At 57.4% G+C, this 13,603-nt stretch overlaps 2 protein-coding genes across 2 annotated transcripts; both read right to left on the reverse strand.

Annotated features, from left to right (window-relative positions):
• Positions 1-4,846: 4,846 nt before the first annotated feature.
• SPMIP1 (sperm microtubule inner protein 1) lies at positions 4,847-10,021 on the reverse strand. Its single transcript, XM_084897666.1, has 2 exons — positions 9,180-10,021; positions 4,847-7,499 (listed from the first exon to the last, which is right to left on the reverse strand). The coding sequence occupies exons 1-2, from the start codon at positions 9,598-9,600 to the stop codon at positions 7,390-7,392; spliced, it is 531 nt and encodes a 176-aa protein (XP_084753792.1). The 5' UTR covers positions 9,601-10,021; the 3' UTR covers positions 4,847-7,389.
• A 111-nt stretch (positions 10,022-10,132) lies between these two features.
• Positions 10,133-13,173, reverse strand: ATP6V1F (ATPase H+ transporting V1 subunit F). Its single transcript, XM_084897667.1, has 2 exons — positions 12,925-13,173; positions 10,133-10,600 (listed from the first exon to the last, which is right to left on the reverse strand). Exons 1-2 carry the CDS (start codon positions 13,080-13,082, stop codon positions 10,399-10,401), a joined length of 360 nt encoding a protein of 119 aa, XP_084753793.1. The 5' UTR covers positions 13,083-13,173; the 3' UTR covers positions 10,133-10,398.
• Between the last annotated feature and the right edge of the window lie 430 nt (positions 13,174-13,603).

Raw genomic sequence — 13,603 nt, forward strand, 5'->3', positions numbered from 1 at the left:
GTATGTGTGTGTTTGTGTGTCTCTCTGTGTGTGTTTGTGTGTATGTGTGTGTTTGTGTGTCTGTCTGTGTTTGTGTGTATGTGTGTGTATGTGTGTGTTTGTATATCTGTCTGTTTGTGTGTGTGTGTATGTGTGTGTTTGTATATCTGTCTGTTTGTGTGTGTGTGTGTTTGTGTGTCTGTGTGTTTGTGTGTCTGTGTGTGTGTGCTTCCTCCCGGCGCTGGGGTGGCCACATGGGCTGCTTGGGGCCTGGGGGCCAGAAGTCGGTGTCCCCAGAGCCAGAGGGGTGGAGCTGAGGGAATCAGCTCTGGGCCTTGCTCACTCCGGTGCCTGCATCCCTGGGCTGCCCACGCCAGCCGCTCCCTGGTGCTGCCCTGCTGTGGGCAGGCGGAGCCAGCACTCGTGGTCCCAGCCTGAGCTTACAGGTAGCAGGCATGGCCTGTGGCCCCGATGGGGCACCCTCTGTGGATCCATGTGACACCTGCAGGGGTGAAGTGCGTGGAAAAGACGCTCAGTCCCCCGTGGCATCCTGCTTTCTCTTGGTTTGGGGACACCAAGTGCTCAGGGGCCTCCTGGCCACTCTGAGAGCTGGTGAGGGAGGGACCCTGTGCCTAGAGGGGGGACCAGGACCGCGATGAAACACAGACACAGACACAGATACAAGTGCACAGACACCCCCCCCACACACACACACACACAAGCGTGCATCCACAGCCACCCCCACCCTGACGGGACTGTGGGCAGGGGACACACGTGCAATTTCTGAAGACATCCTTGTAGGGGAAAGAAAGGGAAATGTCTTTTTAAAGTGAACTCTATCCTGAGTCCTCTTTACCTCCTCCTGGCTGTGAGACCTCGGCGTGTTCGGGACCTTGGCTAACGTATCCAAGGGGACCTGCTCTCATTGCTGGGTCCCTAGCATTTCGACAGGAGGAGGGGCGCATGTTGGGCTGGATGGGGAGCACCTGTCTGCTTGCTCAGCTGCTTCTGCCGAGGCTGCCCCCTGGGCTGCCTTCCCTCGGGGAGGGGTTAGAGCCGCAGCCAAGACGGCGAAGAGGACAGCATCTTGCGTCTTCGTTCCCTCCCCTAGTTATAGCTGATGCAGGCTGTGTCCTCATCTGCCCTATTGCAGGGAACAAGCAGAAAGACCCATGAACAGCGCTCTGCATGGGGACAGCTTGGAGCCAGCGCTAGGGAAGCCCCCGCCATTGTCCTGCCTGTCCCCTTGTCCTGCCTGTCCCCTTGTCCTGCCTGTGCTGGCTCACCCTCAGGGCCATGTTTGCCCGGAGCCCGTTTATCTCTGCCACCATCTCCGGGTGAGGGAGACAGCGCCACCTGCTGGTTTGGGCGGCTACTTCTGGGGCCCAGCGTTCTGCCCTGTAAAATGGGGATGAGGATGATAGCACCTACGCCAGCAAGTTGCTGCGAGGAAGGGTCACAAGTATGGGACGTGTGTGTCCTGGCTGTTGGCGGCTGCTGCCCGTGTGTGAACATGTTAGGTGCCTATGAAATGCTTCATATGTACATGGAAGCATGTGGATGTAAAACAGGTACTCATTTGGGATGCAAACAAGCACATGCACACACCTGTCTCCGGAAGGACCGCACTCCTTACCCTACACCGTGGGCCACCTCCACAACCAGGAAACCTTCTCCGAGGCAGGCCGGAGCTCCAGGAGGCCTGGTGGGGCCCAGGCCGCGGCTCAGATACCAGGGCCCTGCATTGAGCTCGGGGGCTCTGGCTCCTGGTTCAGCTCCTGGCTCAGCTCCTGGCTCAGCTCCAGTCCCCAGTAGCACTGCGAGAGGGGGAGGGGGCATCTGCTCAGACCCCTACTCCATGGCACCGGCAGCCACACTTGGGGGCCGAGGGCTCCCTTGCAGCCTCAAGCAGGTCTGGGCTCTGTCCCAGCACCTGTTCCGATGCCCTGCAGCCTGGGCCAGCTCTGGGCTGCACTGGGGCAGGTGAGGGGGGCAGGGCACTGCTTCCGAGGGGACAGGGCCTCTGTGGGGCCTGACCCAACTTGCCTCCCAGGTCACATGACCTTCCCACTGTGCTGCTGCAGGTGGAATGGCGCCAGTGGGCCCAGGAGCAGGTAGGGGCTGACTGGGGGTGTGGCAGAGGGCAGGGGGAGTACCCTTTCACATTCTGGCACCCCATCTTTTTGCAGCTCCTGTGGGACTTGGGGCTGCTGATTGGGACAGGGCTGGGCCTCTTCTGGTCTCCCCGGGCCCGGTTCTGCGGTCTGCGGGACCCGGCCCAGCGTGCAAGGAGCCAGCGCAGCGAGTCCCGTGGTGGGGCGGGTGGGACTCAGAGCAGCTGATGAGTGTGATGAGCAGGGCTTGGGGGGGGGGGGCGGTCACTGTGACCTGGGGGCAACCCTACTGGTGAGGGGAGCGGGAGGAGCGTGGCTTTGGATCCGGTTCAGATCCCTGTTCTGACCCGGTGGGTGTGGACTGCAGCCTCTAATCTCTCAGCTGCACCACGAGGAAGATAGCATCTTTCTCCGAGGACCCTGGGAGGACCGGCAGCTCATCCCTGAGGAGGGTGCAGCGCTGGGCCTGGAGCTCGGGGCCTGCTTGTCCGTGTCAGCTGTTACCATCCCTCAGCCACAACCATCTTGGACAACCCATGGCGTGGCGAAGCCTTAGACATGGCTGCAGCGCGGGAGGAGAGCAGGGGGCGAGCCCTGAGGGGCACACGGAGCAGCCCCTCCGCAGCCCTCCCTCTGGGAAGGAGGGCGCTGTGGTGACAGGAAGGAGGGCTGTCTCCAGGCCAGCCCCGCCACCAACTGCCCAGGCACCCAGGGCAGGCTGGCAGCGGCTCTGGGCCAAGGCCTCCTAGGAGGGAGTGTCACATGACCTGTCCAGCCGACCTGCCGCCAGGACTGCAGGCTCACCTGAGGGCGCCCTGGGCAGGAGGGACCCCTTTCCAGGCTCCTTCACCAGGAGGGGCAGCGGGGGCGTCATCCAAGGGCATGGACACCAGGAGGAGGCATCTCGGGGGCATTTTTTTTTTTTAAATATATTTTTTATTGATTTTTTACAGAGAGGAAAGGAAAGGGAGAGAGAGTTAGAAACATCGATGAGAGAGAAACATCAATCACTGGGGATGTGCCCGCAACCAAGGTACATGTCCTTGGTACATGACCGAACACCGGCCCTTCCTCCTTCCACAGCCCTGCCCGGCACCGTCTCACACACATGGTCCTCCTCGGGCTCTCACTCAGTCACACCCATATGGTTGCCCACAGCCCCCGGAGAGAATAGCCCCCAGGCCCAGCTCCCAGGATCCAGCGGTGGTACAGGCTGGGCAGGTCGCTGCATTGTGTGACGGGTGGGGTGGGAAGGCTCAGCAGCTGCTGGGGGTGGGGAGACTGGCAGGCAGGCTGCCCCTCCCCGTCCAGAGCCCACATGCGGGAGGTGCAGCTGAGGAGCGTTTGCACACCTCAGGGGGCCGCTGCAGACCAGACCTGGGGAAGCCAGAGAGCCGCAGACCCACGGTGGGAGGCCCTGGCTGCCTGCAGAGCCCACACTGGTGTGTTGTGGAGGGGTTGGCATCCAGGGGCCCCTGGGCTGGGGTGGCCGGGCCACACCGGGGAGAGGCAGTCCACTCCTCACTCATTCCTCATCTCAAGCTCTTAGTTGGGGGTCGGGGCATCCAAGAACGACAGGTAGGTGTTATTTTATGTGCTGATTCCCCTCGGGTTGTAGCAGCTGTCTCAGGCACTGTGTCCAGGTGGGTACTGAAACTGCATTGGTGCTCAGGGGAGAGGTGGGGAGTGTCTGTCATGGCTGCTCGGGGAGGAGGGAATGGAACAGCCTGTCGGCCACCCTTATGCCAGACACTGGGGATATGCCAAGAACAAGAAAGTCTTGCCCCATCACTTGGTCCTTTCTCTGAGGGGAGCAAAGCCTAGTGAGAGAGTGTGACCATGAACAGGGGATTAGAATCCAGTGAGACAGATGCTGTGAGCCCTGGATCTGTTCATTTAAACAAAACAGACACTCAAAGGATTTGTTAAATAATAAGCCCAGCAAAGCTATAAGTGTTTTTAAATATGCTTTTATTGATTTTAGAGAGAGGGAGAAGGGAGAGGGAGAAGGAGAGAGAGAAGGAGAGGGGGAGAGAGAGAGAGAGAGAGAGAGAGAGAGAGATATTGATAGGCTGCCTCCTTCACACCCCCTACTGTGGATGGAGCCCACAACCTGGGCATGTGCCCTGACTGGGATTTGAACTAGTGACCTCTCAGTACATGGAGCAATGATCAACCAGCTAAACTAAACCGGCCAGGGCAGCTTTTAATTGTTCCTTCATACGTGTGAGAGAGGAGGAACGTGCCAATGACTATTTTCTAATTGATAAATTTTTACAAGCACATTACAGAGGAAGAGTGCTGGAGGTTACTTTCATGGTTTATGCAATAGTTCCTGCAGGCTTGGGAGTCTAATCGGACCCCTTGGCTCAGAAACTCTTCAAAGGACAGGTTTGTTGTCACAGATCGAGAGCACTCTCTTCCGGGCACTGTGATGAGTATCCCCGCATCCGCACTGCATAAAGATGGGCTGTCCTTGAGAAGGCTCTCACTGAAGACCTTAGGAAATCAAGTTCTTTTGACTAGTTCTAAGGATGCTGAGCGACTCGCCTCCCTCCACAGCTGCAAGGGAGCAGCGATGTCTCATCTCCCTTTTTAGATTCCTTTTGTTAATCATGAAGACTTGCAGTGTTGAGGCTCGGCTCTGGCCTAAGATTTCAATTCTTGAATTGTGTTTGATTTTGCTGTCAGAAACCAAGAAAGAGCTAAAAGGGGCACATGCAGTTTTTTGTTTTGTTTTTTTAATGGGCCTAAATGGGCCCATCAGGACAAAGTAGGGGAAAGTAGGGGTGTCCTAGCGAGGTCTTCCTGCTCCAAGGCATCCCGTGGTGGTGGAGGGGGAGGGGGAGGGGGTGTGTGCAGCTTCCAGGGAGATGGTCAGGCTTGGAGGGGAAGAGAAGGAAGATGGGGTCGGCTATGGGCGGGAAAACCTGACAAGCAGGCATGTTTTAGGCTGTGTAAATACAGGTAGAACAATGAGCTGTGACTGCTCTGAAGGTCAAACACCAGCCATCTGGGCCCCTCCCTTATCTGCGGGGACTCCCTAGGCTTCTTGGTTCCAGTCCGGGTGGGGTGTGTGTGAGGGGCTGGGGCGTGTGCAGAGGCTCCTTACACCAATCTTTCTCTCGCAGGCTGCGAACAAGAGCTGGGCCCCACCACCAGCAGCAGCTTTGGGGAACCAGGAAACTCAGGGTTCAAGGTGAAGGGGTCAAAGGGCCCTGGGCAAAGGCCCTCTCAGATTGGGGACAGCAGGGGGGGGGGGGGGGTCTGCCATGGGAGAGGCTGCTGGGATGAGGCGGGGCCACTCGCTATAGCTGAAGCACCTTTTACGCTGCATAACCTGGGGATTGCAAATGCAGGGACCAGGCAAGGGCCATCGTGGAAGGGAGGCCACCAGAGCAGCCACTGGGATCTCCAGGCCCCCTGGGGGGAGCGGCCCTGGCACAGCCTGGGACAGAGTGCTCTCCCTTCCAGGAATCTGGTCCAGGAGGGAGAGAGGGGCCAGGCAGAGCCCATGACCCAGGTCCCCTCCCACCATCACCGGGAAGCCTGCAGGGAGAAAGGCGGCTCAGGAAGCCTCCAGGCCCCAGGCCTGCTCTCCCAGTGCCCGCCACACCTCCAGGATCCCCTGAGGGGCTGGGCCGAGGCTTGGACCAGGACAGAGCAGAACTTCAGAAACTGCTGGGGACTGAGATTCCTCAGAGTCAGAGAGAGGGGACCCTCAGGGTCAGGGAAGGGAAGCTCTCCTTGAGGACCACAAGGAAGTTCCTCAGAGTCAGAGGGAGAAGGCAAATGGGGTAAGTCAGAGTGGGGAGGCCACTCAGGCTCTGAAATAAGAGATCCCTGTGTGTCTGGAGTGGGGACCCTCAGGGTGAGAAGGAAGATGCTCTTCAAGAGAAAAAGGGGAACAGGTCAGAGTGCCCGGGAAAGGAGCCCCTCAGCCTGGGGAAGGGAAGTCTTCGGGCTTCTGGAGGGGGAGGCCCCAGGGCGAGGAGCCCACAGCCCAGGAGGAAGAATTTCCAGGAATTCCGAGGGAGGCCTGCAGGTCTCTGGGGGGACAGGTGCCGCAGCCTGGGGGAGGGGAGAGCCCAGGCCCCGGGGAAGGAGCACCAAGCTGACAGCAGGACAAGACCAACCAGCGGCCAGATACTGGGGTCTGCGGTGGCCCTGGGAGAGCGTGGCCGTAGGAGCCCGGAGCTCTGCGGCTCTGAGCGGCAGGAGCGCCCCTCCGCCTCCAGGGGTACCCAGGGCTGGTGCGCAATCGGCACGGCCTGCAGGGGGGTCCCTGCCCAGCAGAACAGCCAGCGGGCGAGGCGAGGTGCCCTGGGCAACCTCGAGGGGCGGAGAAGCGCTGCTGCGGCCTCGAACCCAGGGCAGGGAAAGGCTTGGGCGGGCGGGAGCACGGTGCGGCTGCCGGCGCTGCACAGAGCGGCCAGGCACCGGCTGCAGCGGGACCCTGAGCAGCAGCGGCTCTGGGTACGTCCTGGACACAGAAGGCGGCCACCGCCGCTGATGTGACGGCTCTCCATCTCCCCCTGCCTCCCCCCCATCCCAGGTCCTGGACCGCCTCCGCATCGCCAGGAACCACCACTGCCGGGTGCACACCCCTCCCCCGCTCGGGGTTCCCACCCAGTCCAGCTCAGCTCCCACACAGGCAAGACCCCGGGGAGAAGACAGGATAGAGGGTGGGGCCCACCTGGGTTCCTTCGATGTGCACTGGAGCTGACACCCACACAGCTGGGGGATGGGGATGGGGCAGTTTATGGGGGCGGGGCGGGGGGTGTCCTGGTGCCGGCCCTGCTGGCTCCATGGAGCCGTGGGCTGGGATGCAAGGGCGCTCAGCACTCAGCACCACCAGGAGGACAAGGGGCAGCGGCGTGCCCTGCGGGAGCAGCTGGAACAGGTGCACAGAAGAGGACCGGGCGCCTGCGGGCCCTCGGAGCCAGGTGAGGGGGGAAGGGGGCGGGAGGGAAGAGGCTTGTGGGGTGAGGTGGGATAACAGGCCACTCTATCCCCAGGAACACCCAGAACTTCCAGCAGCTACCCTCCCCCCTGGCGCTGAGGAGCCTGCGCCCGCCCGGAGTAGCGCTCAGCCCCTCTAACCGCTGCTGAATCTTCACAGGGGCGATGACAGAGGTGGAGGCTAAGGAGAAACAAGAGGGCAACCTGCAGATCAGAGGTAGCTCAAAAAGGCCCAGAATGCAGCAGCCTCGGAGCCTGGGAGAGCCAGACACACACACACCACCAGGTGGCGCATTTCCTTCTTCCAACCCCTAAGCACACTGCGGGGCGCAGGTCAGAGGACCAGGTCTCGGGGGTCAAGCGGTGCGAAGGCCCCGTTCTTGCGGAAGAACGTGTCAATGCGGCACATCTTGGTGGAGGCCAGCTCCCTCTTCCCTGTGGGGCCTGGGAAAAGACGTCAGAGGCCAGGAATGGGTTTCTGGGAAGGAACTCGCGGAACATGGTAGCTCTGCCTACCCAGCCTTAGGAATCTGACCTTACTGTATCCTCTTTGGAAGCGTGACTAAATAAAAAGTGCTTCTGCCCTAGCCAGTTTGACTCAGAGGATCAAGTGTCGGCCTATGCACCAAAGGATCCCAAGTTCAATTCCAGTCAAGGGCACATGCCTGGGTTGCATGCTCAGTCTCTGTGGGAGGTGTGCAGGAGGCAGCCAATCAATGAGTCTCTCTCATCATTGATGTTTCTCTCTCTCTCCCCCACTTTCCTCTCTGAAATAAATAAAAATATATAAATAAATAGTTCTTCTGAGGCATGGGGGCTATGTGGAAATGGAGTGGATGGTGCCCGGAGCAGCAGTGATGGCAGAATGCCATTCCGCTGTGTACTATCACTGCCCCCAGCCTCAGGATCCTCCAGGAAAAGGGTGGCAGGACCCTGCCCTGCTCACAAAGGGACAAAGCTAGACTTTTCTAGGACAGCTGGGGCTTTTCTCTCCCTCCTGCTTTAGTTGGATACTGCTCCCTTTACTTCCTTTTTAGAGGCCTGGGGAGAGAGGGGAGGCTTTTTAGGCAAACTTTAAGCAGTGTGTATTCCCAACCAACCACCCCGTTCCGCCCAGGCACTGGAGCAGCTGGAGACACGTAACTGAGTCGTTCATGTGAAACTCATGACCGCAGAGAGCAAAGGGACACAGCATCACCCAGCAATCCTGCACCACCCCCTGGCATGTTCCCTTCCCACACCTTCACTCTTCATCTCAAACTACCTCACTGCCTCCGCTCCCCCCCCGCCATGACCGTGACTCAGCCTCCAAGAAAAAGTGGACTCAGTGGCGAGAGACACCAACACCATCTCCCTCCCGCTCTGTGCCTCTCCTCCTGTCAGACCCCAGAATCTGGAGTTCCCTGGCGAGCTCACCCAACCTTAGGGTTGTAAAGAGCACCTGTTTTCTGATGACCCCAAGTTTGCATCTTCAGCTCTCACCTCGCTCCAGAGGACAGCTCCCACACACAGCCTCACTGACCCCAGCACGTGGCCAGCGCTGACCTGTCTTCACACCCTCCGGTGCGGCTCCGCTCCTAGCTTCCCTGTCACAGCGGCTCAGCGAAACACCTGGGTGTCATCCGTGCATTCTTCTCTCTCATCTAGTCCATCAGGAAATTCCATGCATTCTTCCTCCAAAACTGAATCTATTTCAGCTCTGCTGATTGCCCTGGCCCACGCTATCCTCATCTCTTGCCAGGCAAGCTCAAAGTAGCTGCCTAACTTACCTGCCGATCTACGCTTTCCCCTGGAAACGCCATTCCATACAGGTAAGAGTGGTTTTTAAATAAATCAGTGCACTTACCTGCTTCAAACCCTCCACTGACTTCACCTCACACTTGGAATAAATCCCCAACTCCTCCTCTTTGTCATTTAGGTGTCCAGTCAGGCACTTTCGCACAATCCCACCTAAAGCAGCACACACCCCACCCCTTCCTGACCCCACCCAGGACCAGCTCCTGCTCCTTTTCCGGCTCTTACGGACGCCCCAGAAAGGAGCGTCCATGTGCCTAGTGCCCAGCATGCTGCCTGGCGTGGACAGGTGCCTGTGTGTGAGGTAGTTTCCAGGAGGTGGGGGCTCACCCAGCTGCCAGCCGTAGGTGAAGTTGGTGGTGACGGGGAAGAGGTAGCGCTTCTCTGGCACGTCCAGCTTCCGGGTGTTGAGATAGCAGTAGCGCCCCTGGGAGTCGTGGGAGATACCTTCGTACAGCAGGGCCCGGACGGCAGGCAGGACCGGGTACATTTCTGACTGCATAGGAGCCTCCGCGGCAGGGCTGGGGACCTCGGAAGGGGCTGCTTTGGGGGGAGGTGGGGGTGAGAGTGGGGGTTTGGGGTATAGGGCGGGCAGTTTGAGAGGGAGACGGGTTTCAGCCATAGCCTTCTGCTTGGCCTTCACCTTCGCCGCATACTTGAGGTACCAATCACATCGCAACTTCTGGTCCCTCAGATGTCGCTCCTTCCAGAAGTTCTGCCGCACAGAATCTATGTTGAGTTCCCGCGCCATGGTGGCCAGAGGAGAGGTCCCAGGGTGAGTGCAGCTGAGGGGAGAGCACAGCAGGCAGAGGCCTTTGGACAGCAGGTGGCTGCCCAGGGAGTCACCAGGCAACCGAGCCTCACCTCACACAGGCAGGGTTCTACGTGCCGTGCCCTCAGCAGGCCTTGCTCCGGGGGCTGCCTCGGGCCAGGCCCACTGGCTAAGAGCCTTGATCCCCAAACTTTTTGCAGGACCCAGGCACGGACTAGCATCACAGGCTTCCAGTTACCTGAGCTTTCTGCTTCCATCCCTTGGGTCAGGTCCCCCCGGCCAGTACAGACGAAAGTTGGGGAGCCAGGGGTCTGGGCTCGTCTCCTCCCATCCTACCTGCCAGAGCTGGTCGTCTCTGATTCAGAGGACCAGTCCTTGAGTTATGGCCGCCTGGCACCATCGTCCTTATCCAGCTTCTCTCTGCCTCCATGGCAGAACTTTTCCAGCCCTGCCCATCTAATCCCTCCAACAGCATCATCCCATGTGTATCCTTTCTGGCATCCAGACACGGTTTGGAGAGAAGAACATTATTTTAATTTAACATCAACAACCACACTCTGTAACAGCACAGGGGAGAGGTAACGGAGAGAGGAGACTATCAGGTTTCCTGTTCCCTAACCGGCCTTAATGTTACTGACAGAGCCCCAACAGCGCGGGAGCACCTCATCTAGCCTCTCAATGGAGTGGGAAGGGGCAGGGTATTGGAAATTAGAGGCTCAAAACTTAGAGAGGGGCTGACGGCAAGTCTGGGAGAGGTAGCAGGGGCGAGGGAGTCCCTTAGCGCAGGTCTTCGGCCGTGAACATGCCCTTGGCCCTTCGTAGGATGGAGTCCTTGGCAGCATCATAGGGGTGCTCCTTGGACGGAATCTCAAGAACAGCCGGAATGGAGCGCTGGTGGGCGTCAAGCGCGTGCCGCACCATCTCTGCGATGTACTGGTTGATGAGGATGATGCCGATGTCATCCCGGTTTAGAAACTGCCTGTTGGGAGAGATGAGAAGGGAGTCCGGGGCGGCCCACTCCGAGTTGGTGGGCTAGGCTGCAATGGGGCATGGGTTTCTTCCAGAGAGCACCGAAGACAAGGGTAAAGGTTGCTACACTAAACTCTCCATCCTCTCCAGAACCAATTTCATTCGAAACTGGGGGTCAAGGTGGTCCGAGCTGGCTTCTACCTCCCGGCTTAGAAGGTTCCCAAGTGCACTGGCCATGCAGAACGGTGCCGTGTATCCCATATGCTGCCTTCGTGTGAGACAGCTCAGCCGGGATGACAGACATGTCTGTCCCTTTGTGCTTGCATAAAGAAAAAGTGGAAAGAAGCTCAGTGGGTATGCACAGGGGTGGAGGGAAGTGGTAATAAGGTAGAAAAGGACAGGGATGAGAATGAGATTTCTTAATGTGTAAATCTTTTCAGTATCAATTTGCAAACCTCATGGACAATTAACTTTTCAAAAGAAAACAAACTTTTAAAAAGGGGATTGATAAGACCACTCAAGGCTGATGAGGGCGGGATGGATCACTGGGGAAGTCTGGCATGAGCCAAGAACACAACAGAGTAAGAGGAAAATGAGTAAGGAAGGAGTCACACATTCCACACAGAGGGAGCTGACACTGGGACCTTCCTTTCTTGTGATCACCTGTTCATTCATTTCTCCATGAAAGCTTTTTACTTGTATTATAAAGTTGTACACCTGAAGTTTTTATGATGTTATTAATCAATGTTACCCCAATAAATTTAACATTGATACGTAATTAAAAAAAAACTGTTTACAGCAAGTGGTGTGGCTCAGTGGACTGAGCGTTGTTCCATGCACCAAGAGATCACACATGTTCCCAGTTGGGCACATGCTTGGATTGCAGGCTTGATCTCCAGTAGGGGAGTGCAATGGACATTTCTCTTTCATGGATGTTTCTCTCTCTCCAACTCTCTTCCTGTCTCTAAAGCAGTAAAAATATTAAAAAATAAAATAAAATAGCCTGGCCGGTGTTGCTCAGTGGTTGAGCATCACTGATTCCCAGTCTGGGCACATGCCCAGGGTTGCAGGCTTGGTCCCCAGTGGGGGTTGTGCAAGAGGCAGCTGATGAATGATTCTCTCTCATCATTGATGTTTCTATGTCTCTCTGTTTCTCCCTCTCTGATACCAATAAATATAAGTGTGTGTGTGCAAAAAAAAAAAAAAAAAAAAAAAAAAAAAATATATATATATATATATATATATATATATATATATATATAATAAAGAAAAATTTAAAATTACTGAGTAAGCACCTACTATGTGCCAGACCCTAGGGTAAATTACACTTGATCTCTGAGGTCCCTTTTGGTTGAAAAATGTCAAGCTCTTGAGGTAAATTTGTCCTCCCAGGACACTTGGGTCACTTTACCAGCTGAGAGATCAGCCTCCCTGACCGGGGCCTGTCATACCCCAGGCAACAGGAACTAGTCTCAACTGGCAGCTCAGGACTGGGCTGTTTAGGGCAAAACAGTGAGAGAGCTCTGCTCCTGGGACTTGGGAACCAGGGGCCAGAGAAGGGGTGAAGGGAAGAACAGGGGACTCCTCAGTTCTAGTCCCCAGGACACTGCCTGAATTTAGGGACACACCTACAGAGGGGAGGTCACAGTATTTAATATTCTGCCCACTGCGCTCAAGACAATGGGAAATTCCAAGACAGACGGGGGAGGACTGCACAACCAGACTGTGGACCTGGCTTAAGAGGCAGAGAGGTTTGGGCTGGGTTCAGATGTCTACTCTGTCTCTTCCAAACCATGTATGTGACTTTCGCATGTGCCTTGTCATCTCTGGGCCTCCGTTTTCTCGCCCCTAAGTGGGAATGATACCCTCGACCTTGCAGGGAGATGAAAATACAAGAACGCCCGAGCCCAAGGCTGCCCAGGTGTTCACCGGGGGTGTGGTTCCTTAGGGGTCAGCTCGCCAAAGAGCCGAGAGCTCGCCATGTCCAGAGCCTGCTCTTCGGGGGAACCGGCCAGAAGCACCACCTTGGCGGGGGAGGTGGGACCGAGGGGGCGGCGTCTGTCACGAGCTGGGTTCCCCTCCTTTCCTGACACACGGTCATGTGAGGTGGCAACTCATGAACCCGACATAGCGCCCCCCCCCCGCCCCCAACCTCCAAAGGGAATTTGGGGAGCGGAGGCCTCCACTCCGGAAGGGTCGGCGGGCCGATATCGCTGACCCTCGAGGCCTAAACGTGGGCCAGGGTCTGGCAGCCCCGCGCCGCCGGGTCCCGGGCCGCCCCGCCCCCGCCCCGGGCAGCAGAGGTTCCCTTTCAGGCCCCGCTGGCTACCGCACCGGAAAGTGTCTTCGATCTCATTGACGGTGGTGTCCTTCTCCACCACCAGGAAGTTGGGGTGGCGGTTCTTGTTCAGCTCCCCGATGCCGCCCAGCAGGAAGCCGGTCACCGTGTCCTCGTCTCCGATCACCGCAATCAGCTTCCCCCGGCCCGCCATTCCGGTAGACAGACAGACAGTCCGGCCGCGAAAGCCCAGTCCCCGATGCCCCGCCTCCGCGACGCACCGCCCTCTGGGTCGCACCCTGTGGGCATGCGCAGTGCCACCGCCCCGCCTCCCGGGGCATGCGCATCTACGGCAAACAGCCGGAAGTCTGAAGGCTGCGCCAGGGAGCGGGGCTCGAATCCGAAACTACAGTTCCCAGAAGTCCGCGCGGCATCAGGGATTGTCAAAGGACGTTCGATTGTTCGTTGGACAAAAGTGTGGAGCCTGTTGCATTTAAGACTCCGAGGAAGCATTTCCTGTTCTCCAAGGCAAGGTCTGGGTCTCCATCGTGTATACAGGGCACATAGTTAACAATGAGCACAGATTGTTTCATTCACAAAAGGGTGAACAAGTTAATGATGTTACTGTCTACCCTGTTTCCCCGAAAATAAGACAGTGTCTTATATTAATTTTTGCTCCCAAAGATGCGCTAGGTCTTATTTTCAGGGGATGACTTATTTTTCCATGAAGAAGAA

Source organism: Pipistrellus hanaki, assembly GCF_964339955.1.
Source record: "Pipistrellus hanaki genome assembly, chromosome: 10".
NCBI lineage: Eukaryota > Metazoa > Chordata > Mammalia > Chiroptera > Vespertilionidae > Pipistrellus > Pipistrellus hanaki.